The 19,159-nt window shown below is 43.1% G+C and overlaps 1 protein-coding gene across 1 annotated transcript; it reads left to right on the forward strand.

Moving 5' to 3' along the window:
- Nucleotides 1-1,869: 1,869 nt before the first annotated feature.
- Nucleotides 1,870-2,803, forward strand: LOC115639793 (olfactory receptor 5A1-like). Its single transcript, XM_030542773.1, is given in 2 exon segments — nt 1,870-2,159; nt 2,161-2,803. Coding segments are annotated over 2 exon segments (933 nt in total).
- The last annotated feature ends 16,356 nt before the right edge of the window (nt 2,804-19,159 follow it).

Here is a 19,159-nt window from a genome sequence, read left to right on the forward strand (position 1 = left end):
TTTGCATGTGGGTCAACATGACCAGGGCCGGCTCTACTATTTTTATCTCCCCAAGCAGTGCACTGAATTGTCACCGGGTGGCGGGGGCAGTCCGTGTGCTGTTAGGGTGGCACGCGCGTTTCCATCTAGGCGACAATTCTGCGGCAGCTTCTGTCTCCAGCCAGAAGATAGAAGCTGCACCACCGCGGAGAGCTGAACATAGAAGATGCGGCCGAATTGCCACTGCCGCAGAAACGCATGTGCCGCCCTAACGGCACATGGACTGCCCCTGCCACCCGGAGGCAATTCAGAGTGTTGCTTGGGGGCAAAAACACAGGGACTGCTGCCCCTTGCAGTTTGCTGCCCCAAGCAGCTGCTTGGAATGCTGGTGCGTGGAGCCGGCCCTGAACATGACTAATCTCCCATTTCAAGCTTTCAGTCTCCATTTGCATAAATAATTCCATTTTGCTATGAAACTCTCAGTTGCCCAGTGAGTCTATGCTCAGTTGTTTCTTTCTAGGTGTTATTATTTCTCTACTTCACGTCCTGGAGCATTCATGTCCTCCAATCTGTCTCTTCTGCTTTTGCCAAAATCCAACCTTAGATCACTTCTTGGTTTGCACTATGAGTCCTTTTCACTCTTTGGCTGAAAATGATCTCTGGGTTTCTTGAATTGTTTGGAAAGTTGCATGATATCAGCCTTGGGTTACCCACTTCCACACATACAGCTTGGAAGTGGAGGAGCCTGTCATACAGCTAAGCACTCTGAGGCCCTCTTAATGGCATTTGTAATATTTATTAATTTGCCTGTGTTCGCTGTATTTGATCAGGTTGTCAGCTTATGCCGAAACCAGTATTTCTAGGTCTTGGTGGTTTATTATTTTTATCATTATTTATTATTATTTTATTATTATAGAAATCCTAGATATTTTAATAGGGATGAATCCAATAAGATACCATAGATATTAAACACTCTACAATGGTGGTTTTAAACCTGTAGTCTGCAGACCCCTAGGAGTCCATAGATGAGGGTTCACACCTCCACTGAAATTTTTTTATGGGTACGCAAAAGAAAAAAAGCCCCAAAACCACTGCTCTACAAAAATTACAAAATGTAATAGACGAAGACGTACTTATAGAATTGGCCAGATCCCCAGTGGGTGTGACTCAGCCATAGCTCCCCTGGTGTAAATGAGCCAGATCCCCAGGTGGAGTAAAAACAGTTGTATCTCTGTTGATGTTAGAGGGACAGATGAAAGAGTTTTAAGGCTGGAGAGAAACAGCAAGTGAGAGAATTGCTTTATGTACAGGTGGTTAGGGCCCTCATTAAATGCAGGCAATCCAGTATCAAGACCCCCTTTCTACAATGCCTCTTTAATTATTTAACCAGAGTGGAACCGATTCAAGAGGAGAGACAAAGTGAGGCATACATCAGACTGTCTCGTAGTCCCAGCAGGGTACTTTTTTTGTCATTACCTATGGGCCCTAATTCTGCAATTTAGGTGCTTAAAGTGGCAGTTAGGGGCCTAAGTCCTGTTGTGCATCTGGCCCATTTTGTCTCTGTACAACACACAAATTCCAACCAGCTTATCACTGTTGCTTTCTCTAAGTTTTGTCTATTTAAAAATATATATTTTACAGGATACAATAGGGCTCTCTTTCTATTCATCCAACTGAAGAGATGATCTCTATATGCCACTTCAATTCACTTTTATGTTCCGATTTTATTTTATTTTATTTAAAATACACTTTGTACAGCCTGAAATAGGGCTCTCTTTACATTCATGCTACAGAGAGATTAATTTCACATGCTGTTTAAATTTACTTTTATTAAAAGTGTTCATTGCATTTGTATTCTCTCATCTTCCAGATCACAGTATTCCTGAATAAATGCCAATGAAAAATCAAACCACAGTGACTGAATTTATTCTCCTGGGACTTTCCAGTGAACCACAGATGCAGATTTTCCTCTTCTTGGTGTTTTTAATTATTTACTTAATCACTCTGGTTGGTAATATAGTGATCATGGTGGCGATAAGATCTAATTCTCACTTTCACACCCCTATGCATTTCTTCCTTTTCCATTTATCCTTTGTTGATATCTGCTATTCCTCGGTCACGGTGCCTAATGCGCTGAGGAACTTCCTAGCAGAGCACAAAACTATTTCGGTCAATGGCTGCTCAGATGTTCTTCATCCTCCTCTCAGCTGGTGCTGAAAGTTTCATTCTCTCAGCCATGGTTTATGACCGCTACGCTGCCATCTGTGACCCACTGCGTTACATGGAGATAATGAGAAAAGGGATCTGTGTTCAGCTGGTGAGTGGGGCATGGACCACAGACTTCATTTATGCCCTTCTTAACACTATTTTCACTCTGAAGTTGCATTTCTGTGGCTCCAGTCAAATCCATCATTTCAGCTGTAAGCTTCCTCCTCTGTTACAACTGGCCTGTACTGAGACCCTCACCAATCAAGTGGTGCTTCTTACTTCTGTTGTGATATTTGGCTCAATCTCCTTCCTCCTCACGCTGATCTCCTACATTTACATCATCTCCACGATACTGAGGATACGCTCTGCAGAAGGAAGGCATAAAGCCTTCTCCACCTGCAGCTCCCACCTGATTGTGGTTGGTTTGTTGTACCTGACAGGTTTTCTCCAGTACAAAAACCCCCGCTCTGTCTCTTCTGTGCTGCTGGATGAAATATTCTCCATCCATTACAGTGTCTTGACCCCCATGTTAAACCCCATCATCTACAGCCTGAAAAACAAGGAAGTGAAAACAACTCTAAGGAAAATATTGGGAAAATTAAAGTTTATCAGGTAACATTGATGATCTTAAATAAATTAAATTACATATTTTTACATCAGAGCATAAACCTGTGGATAACTGGTGTTTCGTAAATTCTCAGCTCAGGTAACTGATGGACACGTTGGGACAAAACCTCAGTTGGTCTAAATGACTGTGGCTCAATTGATGTCAGTGAGCCAGATTCCCAGTTGTACAAGAGTCACTGGAACACGGGGACTGGATCTTGGGTCTCCTAAATCCAGAGCATGTGCTTTGAGCACTAGGCTGTAGAGTCAGTCACACATTTCTTCCTTTTCTCTATCTCCATATCTCTTTAATCTGGTCCACTGACTTCAGGGGATCTATGGCCAATTTATGCCAGCTGAGATTCTGGCCAATTCTATAAATCTCTCCTCTTCCATTGTGGAGGGAGCCAGGGTGCCAAATTCTGGTTTTGTGAATCTCTGTGATTTTCCAGGCACTTCAAAGTTAGGCTCTGCAATGCTCAGCATCACATCTCCTATGTCCCTTTGTGAACCTACTCCTTGGTGTAAATTGACATAGTGCTGTTAAGTCAATGTAGGTACATGGATTTACATCAAATGTGGCTCTGATCATAGCGTTCGTATTCTAAAGTGATTTTGTTTTCCTCAAATTCCATTCTTTGTCAAGTTGGAAAGCCTTGTGTATCACTGAGTGTCCACTGACATCATAAACGTAGTAGGAAGCTATTCTGCACCCAAGTGAAATTCACCTTTAGATGCAGAAGCCCAGCTGGTGAAAAGCAGCATAGCTCCACTGAAATAAACAGGACTACTCCAATACATGCCAGCTGAGGATCTCGTCTCAGGGAAAAAAGATATAACTTTGAATTCATCTGTTGCCAATGTTTGAATTATAGAGATATGGTCTGGGGTGAATGAAGAGTCAACCAATAGGTTGAGCTATTCATATGAGTCTAGGGGAGTCAGGTGCCCAACTCCTATTGGATGGGAATAACTTAGTCCCAGCCTCTTGCTTAAGGTCAACCTGAAAATCTGTGGAGAACAAGACATGGAATCCTGATCTCTTCATTCCCTGTCTAGTGAGTTCAGCCACAATTCCATACATGTGCCCACTTCCATCACTCTTCTTATCCCATCCTAGTACTGATGGCATGCACTGTCTGCCCCATTTACAAAAGACACCACCCTCTGCTCCCATTTTCACAGGGAGAATTTCTTCTTTCAGATTCTTCATACAAAATAAATAGAGCTAGTTGAACAATGGGAGTATTTACATGAAGAAAACCATATCCCTCTTTGTTATCCAAATTCAAAACTTTTGCAACCTGCCTACTAAGCATCACTCTGTTGTACTCTCAATTCTTCATGGCAGCAATCATGGGTACTTTTAAGATTGTTAGTTCCGGTCAACATTTTTACCATTATTTTTTTTTCAATTTTCAAAGTGTGGTTTCACCATGATAGAATGTTTTTTTTTTCTGGAAAATCTGAATTTTAAAGTAAAATATTTCAATTTTTCATACAGAAAGTCTAAACAAAAATTTCATTTCAATTTGACCTCTTAAAATGAAATCATAGATATTTTTTCAAAATGTCAAGCTGAAATAAAAAAAAATTGAGTTGACATTTCAATTTAAAATGACAAAATTACTCATCTCAATGTAACTTAGATCAAAATATTGATTGAGAATGAAATTAACACTTCAAAAGGCTGGCTTGTTTCAAGAAAAATGGACAAAATGAAATGCTTAGATATTTCTGCATTCAATATTTTATGATTTTTTCCTTTCACAAAAATGTTGACATTTCAACTTTCTGGCCTATGTTGAGTTTAAAACAAATGTTGAAATACGGACTTTACTGGATAATGAAAATTTCTTTTTTTGACCATCTATAACATCCGTACAGAACGAAGCATGACAAGGCCTTAATCTCACCTAATTTTAATATAAAATAAATAATAATAAAAGAAGAAGTGGTATTTCCAGATTCTTCATTTGTTATATTTAAGTCCTTTGGGTCATGGACTTTCTTTAATTTTATCTGAAGCAGAAAGACTAGAAGTTGGTTGGTGTTTAACAGATGCTTGATAGTAATTCTCTTCTGTAATTTGAGGAAAATAAACGGGCACATGCAGAGGTTAATATATTAATGCACATAAAATATTTTTGAGATCTCTGGGACAAGGATGCTACTGAAGAACACTGCTCTCTTCTTGTAATGCCATTTTCTGTGTCACAGAACCATAAAAATAGCCATGCTGAGACAGACCTGCCATCTAAATCCTCTATCCCATTTCTGACAGTGACCAGGAACAGATGTTCAGAGGAAGATTCAAGAACCTTACAATAGACATGATATTTAATATTCCTTTCAGTAATGTTATCATAATTAATCATAATAACCCTGGATATTTTTTCATAACCTATTTCTTTTTGAAATTTTCTACATTTATGGTCTCAGTGTATCCCTGTGGCAAGGAGTTCCACAATCTAATCGTGTGTCTTCTTCATACCATCTGCACATGCATGGAAAACTATCTCAACACTACTGCACCAAATCACCCTCATCATCTTATATATCTTTACAGAAAGAAAGAAAGAAAGAAAGAAAGAAAGAAAGAAAGAAAGAAAGAAAGAAAGAAAGAAAGAAAGAAAGAAAGACCTGACTGAATGGGTGTTTTCCATTGAGCTCTTCGGGTTTTGTGCATTTCTTCTTCTCTATAGACATGATACTGCATGCACTGGAGTGTTTAGACTAAATGGACAGATCCCCACAGCCTTTCTGCATGTAGATATCCAGCTGAGGAGAGCAGGACTTTCACTTTTAGACCACCTGCAGGCTTGAGCCCAAACAACACTGTGTCTCATCCCAATCCTGCAGACAGATTCACAGTGATGGCAGTGGTCCATACTCACACTTAATTTGTTCTAGCTGTTCACTGGAGTAAGCCTTTTCCAAGACTGGGCACTATGTGAATATTTATATGAACATCTGAGATTTCACAAAGCCTATGGAAGTGAAAAGTGGGATCTACGAGTCGATAATTAGGCCTGCACTTTGGTAGGGCTCTGAATGCTGGGTACTGAGCAAGAGACAGGAACAGATCTTGAATACATTGGGGAAAAAAACATTAAGATTGGTGCTTGAAGTTACAAAGATTGACCATGTTTGGAATGAACAAAGTAGGGGAAGTATGAAGGTGGTACCAGTTATAGAAAAGCTGAGGGAGGCCAGGCTTAGAGCGTGAAAAGAAGATCGGATAACAAGGGGTTAAATTTAGAAGAGGAGGGTAGGTAGACCCAGAACTAGATGGATGGTTGTCATAGTAAAGGATTTGATTAGCTACAGAGTTTCCGAGGAATAGCATTGAAGACAGACTGGAATGGATTAGAAGGACACAAAGAGCCAATCCTATATAGATGGGAGTAAGGCTGGAAGAAAGATTGAGTCCAGTAAGTGCAGTAAAGGTTGAGATACTATATTTCAAGATTGTCACTGTGATAGATATGAAAGTGTCCTGTAACATCCTGCACAAACCCTAATGAATTACCTTAAACCTTATTGAATTAAGGTAAATATCTTTGAAGTTGATTGTATTAAAAATGCAAATAATTATGTACTATTACAGTATTTTATGGAGCTCATTTAGGAGGAAGTTCTGACTGGTGCAATCTCTGGGAGACATTAGGAACTTCAAAGTACATTTGGGGACAAGACATGGGAAGTGGATTTTCAAGGAAATTCTTGGGAAGAGAGGAAGGGAATGTGATTGACTCCTCTGGAATCCCTCATTTTGAAGCTGCATTTTGAGTAGAAACCTGTTCTCTGGCTGATTACATTTTCAAGGTCTCTTCAAAGAGCTAAAGTGGATAAATGAGTTACTCACAGAGTCAGGAATTCTTCTTCTTCTGAGCTGAGGGTGTGATATACTTGAAACAGCAGGAAAAATCCTGGGTAGAGAATGAAGGAGAGCTTCTGCCAGAGCCCAGGCTGCAGTTGGGGGTGATCACTAGTAAGCTTATTAGCATATGTATAGATTCATTTATTATTTTTAATACATTTTCTCTGTAGTGCTTTTACCTTATGAATAAAACATGCTTGCTTAGAAATAGCTGTGTGGTAACTTACAAATATAGCAATTACATTCTTTAGCATCTGTGAGGAGAGAAATGAAGCTAGTCTGTTAGGCAGGCTATCTTTTACTGGAAATAATAAATTGAAGTCTGGGAACAGGTTATCCTCAAAATACCTCCCCAACTGGAAGAGAGATGCGGGTCTCCTCTTAAGAAAGGCAATGGCTGGAGAGTTGAAAGCCTGATAATCGGTGCTGTGGCTGGACCATAGAGGGGGAATACAGATGCAGTTGGTCTCAACTGTGACAGTCATTTTACAGATGCTGATGGAAGGATAAATGCCAGGCAGAGAGGAACAAAGAGAAATAATGCAGATAGTGTACTGTGTCATAACATATTATAAAATCTAAAATTATGCATAGCAATCACATAAGGAAATGCTCAGAAATATGTGGGGTAGTTTCTGATCTCTTGAAAAAGGCATAGACAAGTCATTCATTAGTCAGTCAAATGTAAGCAATAAATGTTGGCCTTGAGTCATTTGTGAACTCACCCTGATTTCTCTGAATGCTTTGACAAATAATTTGAATGGACAATTCCTTTTGCCCAGGGGTTGCTCATGACCTGCTGATGCTGCATGTAGATGACAACCACATTGAATGGGTGAATAGGTTTTTCTATCTGGGTAGTTGTTTGACAGCACAAGCTTCTATATCTGAAGAAGTCACACATCTGATGATTCTTATGCCAATGACATTTCAGCACCTTCAAAGCCCTATGTTTGGGAGGCAGAATGTCTGTGTGACAACTAAGAGAAAAGTATTCAATATGATAGTGATGACAACTCTGTTATACGGAGCAGAAACATATTAATTAGAAAGAGCTGAGAAGAAGAAATTAAATAGTTTTCAGTTTCAAAAGTTATGACATATCCTTGACATCCATTCATTTGATTTTGTCACAAACAGGGAGATACTTAAATGATCCCAGCAAGTTGCAGTCTTGTATTAGTTGAGAAGAAGACTACTGCAATGGAGGAGGTATTCACAATGTTCAGAAGACTGTATGCTTTTATGGAAGGTTTAAAGAGTTGAGGTAGAAGGAAGTAGAGCACGAATGCAACCATGAATGAGATTGAAAGATGCAATTCTGTGGCATTTCAGAAACCTAAATCATCCCACCCTGACTCTTGTGAAAGGAAGAAGATTTGGAATGGACCATTCATGATGGAAACCCATTCTACATGTCCCTATGGCTGGGTTACAGCCATGTGTTGCTGCTGCTGCTGATGTGCTGATGACTTTACAAAGTAAAAGAGCTTCAGAGACACTGTGAAAGCCCTGCCCCAAAATACCTTATAGACCAAGTTGTTAGTGTTGCGGACAGTTGTTAAGGCTGCTAAATTGTTATGGCTGCTAGTGCTGCTATTCTTGGAGCTCCGGTGTCAGCTGCACGAGCAGGGAACGCAGCTTACCGATTCAGCAGACCTCGATATTATTCGTAAAGAAAAAAACACAGGCCTGGTTTTGTGGTGAGGGCCCTCGGCCAGGTTTATTGTCAGCAAAGCACAATACTAACGCACTGTCCAAGGGGTCACAGTGACACTAACACGTGTATTTCTGTGACAAGATAGGATACTAGGGTCCTGTCCCTCTGGCCAATACAAAGATGCCCCTCATAGGACTTCTCCTTTTATACATTGACACAAAAAAGTGCTGTACTACTCTCCGGATGATGTTAATTACCACTCTTATCCTCGTACCTGCAAGTTAGAACAAAACATCCTAACCCATTATCCTGTCATCCCATTCTTATCTTTACGAGGGGCAGGTGTGTTCTTGTACCATCTCTCAGGGATACATTTACACAGTTACTCGAGAGAGTTGTGTGGTTTTGTACCATCCTCTCTGGTCAGGAATGGGCCTACCTGGTGCATTGCTATTCTGTCAAAGCGCAGCCTACCCTGGTTCCCAGACTTCGGTTAATACAGTTACTTAGGCTTAGGTTTCCAGCAAGGCCTATGGCACAAAGATTAAAGCACTTTCCTGAGAGATAGGAGACCACACTTCAAATCTCTGCTCTACATCAGACCGAGAAGGAATTGCATGAGGGTGTCCCATGACCCAGGTGAGTTCCCTAACCACTAGGTTAAAAGCAACAGTGAGTCCTGTGGCACCTTATAGCCTAATAGACAAATTGGAGCATCAGCTTTCGTGGATGAATACCCACTTCGTCAGACGCATGTGGGGAGGCACTAAGGTGCCTGGTGCTACTTTGTGACTTTTACTTGTGTTGTTGTTTGTTTGTTTTGCCCTGGATGAAACAATTTGGCTTTTTTTTTCTAATTCACAAATAGTATTGGGTCAACTAAACTGCATTTTTCAGTGACTAAACTACTTGCCTGAAAAATTTTACCTGGTTGTATTCAGAAAAGCTCCTCCTTCATCTCATCTCCTGTTCTTTCCTGCCATCTTATACAGTCTATTGGCTCCTTTCTCATCCCTTAACCTGTGTATCCAGCTGTTGGTGATTTTTTAAGGATGGCTGGCCAGTCCCCATTCATTTTCCTTCACTGCGCTCTTGTGGTAATTATACATTAAGACTAGGACCTTCAAAGGAGTCTAAGGGAGATGAAATGTGCTGCTGTTTGTGCATCTAACTCCTTCAGCTGCTTTGAGAATCTCAGCCTAAGCACATGCCTTTTTAATTGACTGTCACTGAGATTGGGTACCTAAATCACTTGGATGCTGTCATAAACAGATAGCTAAGGGTTAATGTCTCTTTCACCTGAAACACCTGACCAGAGAACCAATCAGGAAACCGGATTTTTTCAACTTTGGGTGGAGGGAATTGTGTCTCGGAGTCTTTTGTCTGTCTGCCTGCTGTTTTCCTCTGAGCTTTGGAGAAGTAGTTCTATTTTCTAGTCTTCTGTTTCTAAGTGTAAGGACAAAGAGATCAGATAGTAAGTTATATGGTTTCTTTTCTTTGGTATTTGCATGAATATAAGTGCTGAAGTGCTTTGATTTGTATTCTTTTTGAATAAGGCTGTTTATTCAATATTCTTTTAAGCAATTGACCCTGTGTTGTATCATCTTAATACAGAGAGAACATTTGTATTTTTTCTTTCTTTTTATATAAAGCTTTCTTTTAAGACCTGTTGGAGTTTTTCTTTACTTCAGGAAAATTGAGTCTGTACTCACCAGGGAATTGGTGGGAGGAAGAAATCAGGGGAGGTCTGTGTGTGTTGAATTGGCTAGCCTGATTTTGCATTTCCTCTGGGTGAATAGGAAAGTCCTTTTTGTTCCCAGGACTGGGGAACGGAGAGGGGGAATCACTCTGTGTAGTTTCACAGAGCTTGTGTCTGTGCATCTCTCCAGGAGCACCTGGAGGGGGGAAGGGAAATAGGATTATTTCCCTTTGTTGTGAGACTCAAGGGATTTGGGTCTTGGGGTCCCCAGGGAAGGTTTTTCAGGGGGACCAGAGTGCCCCAAAACACTCTAATTTTTTGGGTGGTGGCAGCAGGTACCAGGTCCAAGCTGGTAACTAAGCTTGGAGGTTTTCATGCTAACCCCCATATTTTGGACGCTAAGGTCCAGATCTGGGAATAAGGTTATAACATGGTGTAGCGGCGGTGGGATCTAGACAGAATCCAGAAGCCAGTAGGAATATTATATTTTTCTTTTCTCTGCTAAGGGCTTTTTAGCAGAGAGAAACAGTTTGGTTTTAAAAGGGAACCAGAGAGAATTTTTTTTTTCTGCTCTCTCTAGCAGTTTGTGGTTTGCATGTTAAGCGAGAAGACGGTTGAGGGTCTTTTGTCATGCAATAGCCCTCCCATTAGGAGGCAAGTACCAGCACTTATATGCATGCAAATAAAGTGGTTTTTCTGGTTTCCCTTCATTGAACATTAGCTAGAGAGAGAAAAGGAAAAAAGCACTGTTGCTAGGCAGACTCCAGGAGGGAACAGAGCCTGCAGTGCAGAAGATAAACACCGGAGGGCACCCCAACACAAGAAAACAGGAATCATGACTTCTAAGGCAAAAATGGAGGCCGAAGACCAAATCAAAGAAGCTGAACACAGGCGACAACTAGAAATAAAACAAAAAGAGATGGAGCTGAAAGAAAAGGAAGAAAGCATCAAACAGGCAGCCCAAGAGGCAGCACACAAAAGAAAACTAGAAGAAGAAGAGGTGGCCTACCGAAGGAAACAAGCAGAAGATGAGGCAGCCCACAGAAGACAGATAGAACTCCAGAGGGAAGCCCACCAACAGGCCATGGAATTAGAAAAGGCTAAGCAACAGACTCCAGCCAATCCTAACAACCCATCGCCCATTATTGCTCCACAGCACAGGAAATTTCCCACCTACAAGGCAGGTGATGACACCGAGGCCTTCTTGGAAAATTTTGAAAGAGCCTGTCTTGGGTACAGCATCCCCGAAGACCAGTACATGGTGGAATTAAGGCCACAACTCAGTGGACCTTTAGCAGAGGTGGCAGCTGAAATGCCCAAGCCGCAAATGAATGACTATAAACTTTTTCAAACCAAGGCCAGATACAGGATGGGGATAACCCCAGATCATGCCCGTCGGCGCTTCAGAACCCAAAAGTGGAAACCAGAGGTGTCATTTCCCAAACACGCCTACTACATTGCAAAAAACTATGAGGCCTGGTTAACAGGAAACAACATTCAAACCTTGGAAGAAGTGAACCTCCTCATACAAATGGAGCAGTTCTTGGATGGTGTTCCTGAAGACATCACACGGTACATACAAGATAGAAATCCCAAAACTATCGCTGAGGCGGGGGAGATTGGAGCCAAATGGATGGAACTGGCAGAAAGCAAAAAAGCTACTGTCAAGGGGAACGATTACCCCAGGGGGCACACAGACCATAAACCCTACAACCGAGGACAGCCAAAGACCCTACATACCGCCCAAGTAAAGCCACAGATACCCTACTCTTCAACCTCACCAGTCTCCAGTAACTCACCTCGGCCCAGTGACCCATCAGATGGAAGATGCTTTAAGTGTAATGAACTGGGACATATCAAGGCCAACTGTCCCAAGAACACCATGCGAGTGCAATTCATTACACCACCATCACCCCAAAGATCCCCAGGCCCAGATGCCTCTCAAATACCCTTGGAGCGAAGGGAAAATTTGAGAGTGGGCGGAAAGAAGGTTACTGCGTGGAGAGACACGGGGGCACAAGTGTCAGCTATCCACCAATCCTTCGTTGACCCCAAATTCATCAACCCAAAGGCCAAAGTTACAATTTACCCCTTCATGTCACAAGCTGTAGACTTGCCTACAGCTCAACTGCCTGTCCAGTACAAAGGCTGGTCAGGAATGTGGACTTTTGCAGTCTATGACAATTATCCTATCCCCATGCTACTGGGGGAAGACTTGGCCAACCAGGTGAGGCGGGCCAAGAGAGTGGGAATGGTTACCCGTAGCCAAACCAGGCAAGCTTCCAGACCCATTCCTGTTCCTGAGCCGTCCACAGAGGCCCCGTCTGTGTTACCAGAGACCCAGACAGAGGTAGTGGACCCGGATTCCATGCCTACCACTGAAACAGCCACAGCATCTCCAGTCCCAGGCCCGGAACTGGAACAGCAACCAGCACCAGCAAGTGCAACCACATCGTCAAACTCAACGCCAGAGGGCGCCAGCGAGCCAGAACTGGCAGAAGCACACCACAGCCATACCCAAAAGGCTCAGCCAGAGCCTGAAATACCCTCAGGTGCACCAGCGGAGAGCGGTTCACCAGCAACGGAAACAACCCCATCACCTACATCGCTTCCAGAGGGACCAAGCCCAAGTCCACAGTCTGAGGAAGAACTGGTGACCCCAGCCTCAAGGGAACAGTTCCAGGCTGAGCAGGAAGCAGATGACAGCCTTCAGAAAGCGTGGGCGGCGGCACGGAGCACCCCACCGCCTCTCAGCTCTTCTAATCGATCCCGGTTTGTTATAGACCAAGGACTTTTATACAAGGAAATTCTTTCTGGTGGACACCGGGAAGAATGGCAGCCGCAAAAACAGTTGGTGGTTCCAACTAAGTACCGGGGGAAGCTCTTAAGCTTAGCCCATGATCATCCCAGTGGCCATGCTGGGGTGAACAGAACCAAGGACCGGTTGGGGAAGTCCTTCCACTGGGAGGGGATGGGCAAGGATGTTGCCAAGTATGTCCGGTCTTGTGAGGTATGCCAAAGAGTGGGTAAGCCTCAAGACCAGGTCAAGGCCCCTCTCCAGCCACTCCCCATAATTGAGGTCCCATTTCAGCGAGTAGCTGTGGATATTCTGGGCCCTTTCCCAAAAAAGACGCCCAGAGGAAAGCAGTACGTACTGACTTTAGTGGACTTTGCTACCCGATGGCCAGAAGCAGTAGATATAGGCAACACCAGGGCTAACACTGTGTGCCTGGCCCTAACAGACATCTTTGCCAGGGTAGGTTGGCCCTCTGACATCCTTACAGATTCAGGGTCTAATTTCCTGGCAGGGACCATGGAAAAACTGTGGGAAACTCATGGGGTGAATCACTTGGTTGCCACCCCGTACCACCATCAAACCAATGGCCTGGTGGAAAGGTTCAATGGAACTTTGGGGGCCATGATACGAAAATTCATCAACGAATTCTCCAATAATTGGGACCTAGTGTTGCAGCAGTTGCTGTTTGCCTACAGGGCTGTACCACATCCCAGTTTAGGGTTTTCACCATTTGAACTTGTGTATGGTCACAAGGTTAAGGGGCCATTACAGTTGGTGAAGCAGCAATGGGAGGGGTTTACGCCTTCTCCAGGAACTAACATTCTGGACTTTGTAAGCAACCTACAAAGCACCCTCCGACACTCTTTAGCCCTTGCTAGAGAGAACCTAAAGGATGCTCAAGAAGAGCAAAAGGCCTGGTATGACAGACATGCCAGAGAACGTTCCTTCAAGGTAGGAGACCAGGTTATGGTCTTGAAGGCGCAACAGGCCCATAAGATGGAAGCATCATGGGAAGGGCCATTCACGGTCCAAGAGCGCCTGGGAGCTGTAAACTACCTCATAGCATTTCCCAATTCCTCACTAAAGCCTAAAGTGTACCATGTTAATTCTCTCAAGCCTTTCTATTCCAGAGACTTACAGGTTTGTCAGTTTACAGTCCAGGGAGATGATGCTAAATGGCCTGACGGTGTCTACTACGACGGGAAAAAAGACGGTGGCGTGGAAGAGGTGAACCTCTCAACCACCCTGGAACGTCTGCAGCGGCAACAAATCAAGGAGCTGTGCACTAGCTTCGCCCCATTGTTCTCAGCCACCCCAGGACGGACTGAACGGGCATACCACTCCATTGATACAGGTAATGCTCACCCAATCAGAACCCCACCCTACCGGGTGTCTCCTCATGCCCAAGCTGCTATAGAACGGGAGATCCAGAACATGCTACAGATGGGTATAATCCGCCCATCTACCAGTGCATGGGCATCTCCAGTGGTTCTGGTACCCAAACCAGATGGGGAAATACGCTTTTGCGTGGACTACCGTAAGCTAAATGCTGTAACTCGTCCGGACAACTATCCAATGCCACGTACTGATGAGCTATTGGAAAAGTTGGGACGTGCCCAGTTCATCTCTACAATAGACTTAACCAAGGGGTACTGGCAAGTACCGCTAGATGAACCTGCCAAGGAGAGGTCAGCATTCGTCACCCATGCGGGGGTGTATGAATTCAATGTCCTTCCTTTCGGCCTTCGAAATGCACCCGCCACCTTCCAGAGGCTGGTAGACAGTCTACTAGCTGGACTGGGAGAATTTGCAGTTGCCTACCTCGATGATGTGGCCATTTTTTCAGACTCCTGGCCCGAACACCTACTACACCTGGAAAAGGTCTTTGAGCGCATCAGGCAGGCAGGACTAACTGTTAAGGCCAAAAAGTGTCAAATAGGCCAAAACAGAGTGACTTACCTGGGGCACCAGGTGGGTCGAGGAACCATAAACCCCCTACAGGCCAAGGTGGATGCTATCCAAAAGTGGCCTGTCCCAAGGTCAAAGAAACAGGTGCAATCCTTCTTAGGCTTGGCCGGATACTACAGGCGATTTGTACCACACTACAGCCAAATCGCTGCCCCATTGACCGACCTAACCAAAAAGACCCAGCCAAATGCCGTTAAGTGGACTAATGAGTGTCAAAAAGCCTTTACCCAGCTTAAGGCAACGCTCATGTCGGACTCTGTGCTCAGGGCCCCGGACTTTGACAAGCCATTCCTAGTAACCACGGATGCATCTGAGCGTGGTATAAGAGCAGTGCTCATGCAGGAAGCAACAGATCACAACTTCCATCCTGTCGTGTTTCTCAGCAAGAAACTGTCTGAGAGGGAAAGTCACTGGTCAGTCAGTGAAAAGGAATGCTATGCCATTGTGTACGCCCTGAAAAAGCTACGCCCATATGTTTGGGAACGGCAGTTCAAACTACAAACTGACCATGCTGCACTAAAGTGGCTTCATACTGCCAAGGGGAACAACAAGAAACTTCTTCGTTGGAGTTTAGCTCTCCAAGATTTTGATTTTGACATTCAACACATCACAGGAGCTTCTAACAAAGTTGCTGATGCACTCTCCCGTGAGAGTTTCCCAGAATCCAGTAGTTAAAAAGTGTTCTTAACATGTAAAAGTCTGTTAGTTATATACTTAGTAGTATATGTAAAGGTGCATGTGTTGTCTTAATCTGTTTATTTTCAAGTTCTAGAAGGAAATTGCCGCCAGTGAGCTTCCCCACTGTCTGCAATTTGGGGGGCGTGTCATAAACAGATAGCTAAGGGTTAATGTCTCTTTCACCTGAAACACCTGACCAGAGAACCAATCAGGAAACCGGATTTTTTCAACTTTGAGTGGAGGGAATTGTGTCTCGGAGTCTTTTGTCTGTCTGCCTGCTGTTTTCCTCTGAGCTTTGGAGAAGTAGTTCTATTTTCTAGTCTTCTGTTTCTAAGTGTAAGGACAAAGAGATCAGATAGTAAGTTATATGGTTTCTTTTCTTTGGTATTTGCATGAATATAAGTGCTGAAGTGCTTTGATTTGTATTCTTTTTGAATAAGGCTGTTTATTCAATATTCTTTTAAGCAATTGACCCTGTGTTGTATCATCTTAATACAGAGAGAACATTTGTATTTTTTCTTTCTTTTTATATAAAGCTTTCTTTTAAGACCTGTTGGAGTTTTTCTTTACTTCAGGAAAATTGAGTCTGTACTCACCAGGGAATTGGTGGGAGGAAGAAATCAGGGGAGGTCTGTGTGTGTTGAATTGGCTAGCCTGATTTTGCATTTCCTCTGGGTGAATAGGAAAGTCCTTTTTGTTCCCAGGACTGGGGAACGGAGAGGGGGAATCACTCTGTGTAGTTTCACAGAGCTTGTGTCTGTGCATCTCTCCAGGAGCACCTGGAGGGGGGAAGGGAAATAGGATTATTTCCCTTTGTTGTGAGACTCAAGGGATTTGGGTCTTGGGGTCCCCAGGGAAGGTTTTTCAGGGGGACCAGAGTGCCCCAAAACACTCTAATTTTTTGGGTGGTGGCAGCAGGTACCAGGTCCAAGCTGGTAACTAAGCTTGGAGGTTTTCATGCTAACCCCCATATTTTGGACGCTAAGGTCCAGATCTGGGAATAAGGTTATAACAGATGCATATGATAATCCAAGCCTCAATGCCCTCATTTTTAGGTACGTAGACCATTGCTTACGGCCTGACCCAGCACAATGTTACTAATAGCTTGTTACAGAGAGTGAACTTCAGGGTTTGTCCCAAGGGGAACAAAACAGCATTTATACAACTCTCAAGAATCAGCTCCTAGTCTTGGAGTCAGCTAAGGAAAAGCTCTTTTCTTCACTTCCACTGATAACCCTACACACTTTGAGGGGTTTCACTGCTCCGGTAAAGAATATTGGATCTCCTTGGATGCTGTATTCCAGAGACAGATGGACAGACTAGTTACACAAATCAATAAGGAAGTAAATAGACAAAGAAAAGAGAAAATCACAGGTCAGAATGATCTCACCACATTTATGATCTGTGCTTAAAAGCCAGGTGAGTTGATTCACATTTTTAATCCTTTTTAATTTTTGTATCCTTTTCATTCAAAGGACCAGATTCTGCCCCTCTTATCTAGGGGTGAGTCTCTGGAGAGTCCCATTGACTTCTGCCTGGCTGCAGCAGTCTGCTCACACAGACTCAGTTACAGCACAGGGACTATGGCAGGTGAAACTGATTTATTAGAATCATCCAGCTCCCTTGCTCTCTCTCTTTCTTAAGGCAGCACCGAGATAGCTGAGAGCAGGTGTGTGTGGGGGGGTGGGAAAGGTCAGGGGAGGGCACTTTCTGAAAAATGCTCTTGGAATTGAATTTCCCTGTGCACAGAATCTGCCTGTGTTGACATTCTGGTTCTAGTACAAAGTCCATCTCTTTGCTTAAGCATTTGTCTCAGGAGCTGATAATAGAGGAAAGGTTCAGTTTCTCTCTAGGGTTGTATGGGGACAAACTTAATTTTGACATTGGACAGAATATTGATTTCATTGCCTTTTCCATTAATAACTGATGTCAAAATAGCGATTCACTTCCAGGAGGGCAAGATAACTTCTCTACTGTCTCTACAGCCTGATATTCAGATATGCAGAAAGCTGAGTAAAAAATCCTACTGAGTCAGGGTTTAAGTGACTTAGGAGCAAATATCCCCTTCATTTTCTATCAGGGCCCTCTTTTCAAATTATGTCACTATGTCGAGATAATGTTTGCTTGTCACATTCATTTCTTCTTGATACTGACTCGCATGACCTTCTCATAAACAAACCAGAGAAATACAACCTAGATGCAGCTACTATAAGGTGGGTGTATAGCTGATTAGAAAACAGTTCCCAGAATTTAATTCTGGGTCGGGTTCTGTTCAATATCTTCCTCAATGGTTTAGATAATGGCATAGAGAGAACACATAAAGTTTGCAGATGATACCAAGCTGAGAGGGGTTGGAAGTACATTAGAGGATAAGAATATAATTGAAAATGATCTGGACAAACTGGAGAAATGGTCTGAAGCAAATAGAATGAAATTCAGTAAGGGCAAATGCAAAGTATTCCAGTTAAGAGGGAACAATCAGTTGCACACATACAAAAAGGGAAATGGCTGCCTATGAAGGAGAAGTGTGGAAAGGGATCTGTGGGCCATAGGGGACCCTAAGCTTAATATGAGTTAACACTGTAACACTGTAGCAAAAAAAGCATCATTCTGGGATGTGTTAGGATGAGTGTTGTAAGGAAAACATGAGAAGTAATTCTTCCGCTCTATTCCACACTGATGAGGTCTCAGCTGGAGTATTGTGTCCAGTTCTTGGCACCAAATTTCAGGAAAGATGTGGACAAACTGGAGAAAGTCCAGAGAGGAACAACAAAAATGATTAAAGGTCTAGAAAATATGACCTATGAGGGAAGATTGAAAAAAATGGGTTTGTTTAGTCTGGAGAAGAGATGAGTGAGAGGGGACACGATAACAGTTTTGAAGTACGTAAAAGGTTGTTACAAGGAGGAGGGAGAAAAATTCTTCTTCTTAACCTCTGAAGATAGGACAAGAGGCAATGGGATTAAATTACAGCAAGGGTGGTTCAGGTTGGACTTTAGGAAAAACTTCCTAACTGTCAGAGTGGTTCAGCACTGGAATAAATTGCCTAGGAAGGTTATGGAATCTCCATTTTTGGAGATTTTTAAGAGCTGGTTGGACAAACACCTGCCAGGGATGGTATAGATAATACTTAGTCCTGCCATGAATGCAGCGGACTGGAGTAGATGACCTCTTGAGGTCCCTTTCAGGTCTATGATTCTATGATTCTTCATCTTTTTGAAAAATCCTAATGATTTTAATACATAAGAATCCAATTATATACTGCAGATATTAAATAGTGTTTTCAACAAAATAGTATAGAATAACTGACAGACTCTAATGGAGAGGGAGATTATTTATATAGATTTGGCCTGATGTCCAGCTATTGTCAACTGGTCATAGCTTCATTGCAGACAATCTGTAATGCAGCTGTAGCTCTATTGAAGTCATAAGGCCAGATTGCAGAGAGAGAACAAATTCCTCTATAGCCTTGTGGCTTGAACACTCACCCCACATGGAGAAGACCAAGTATCCAGTAACCCTGCACTGCCTCTTTTATGATGTATCCACAGAGGTACAGCTTCAAGAGGAGAGACCGAAAGAGCCCCACATCAGACTAACCCATAGTCAGAGCTGAGCAGGGTATTTGTGAATACCTGTAGGACCTGATTCTGGGACTTAGGCATGTACAGTGGCAGTTAG

The sequence above is a fragment of the Gopherus evgoodei genome, unplaced genomic scaffold (assembly GCF_007399415.2).
Source record: "Gopherus evgoodei ecotype Sinaloan lineage unplaced genomic scaffold, rGopEvg1_v1.p scaffold_125_arrow_ctg1, whole genome shotgun sequence".
NCBI lineage: Eukaryota > Metazoa > Chordata > Testudines > Testudinidae > Gopherus > Gopherus evgoodei.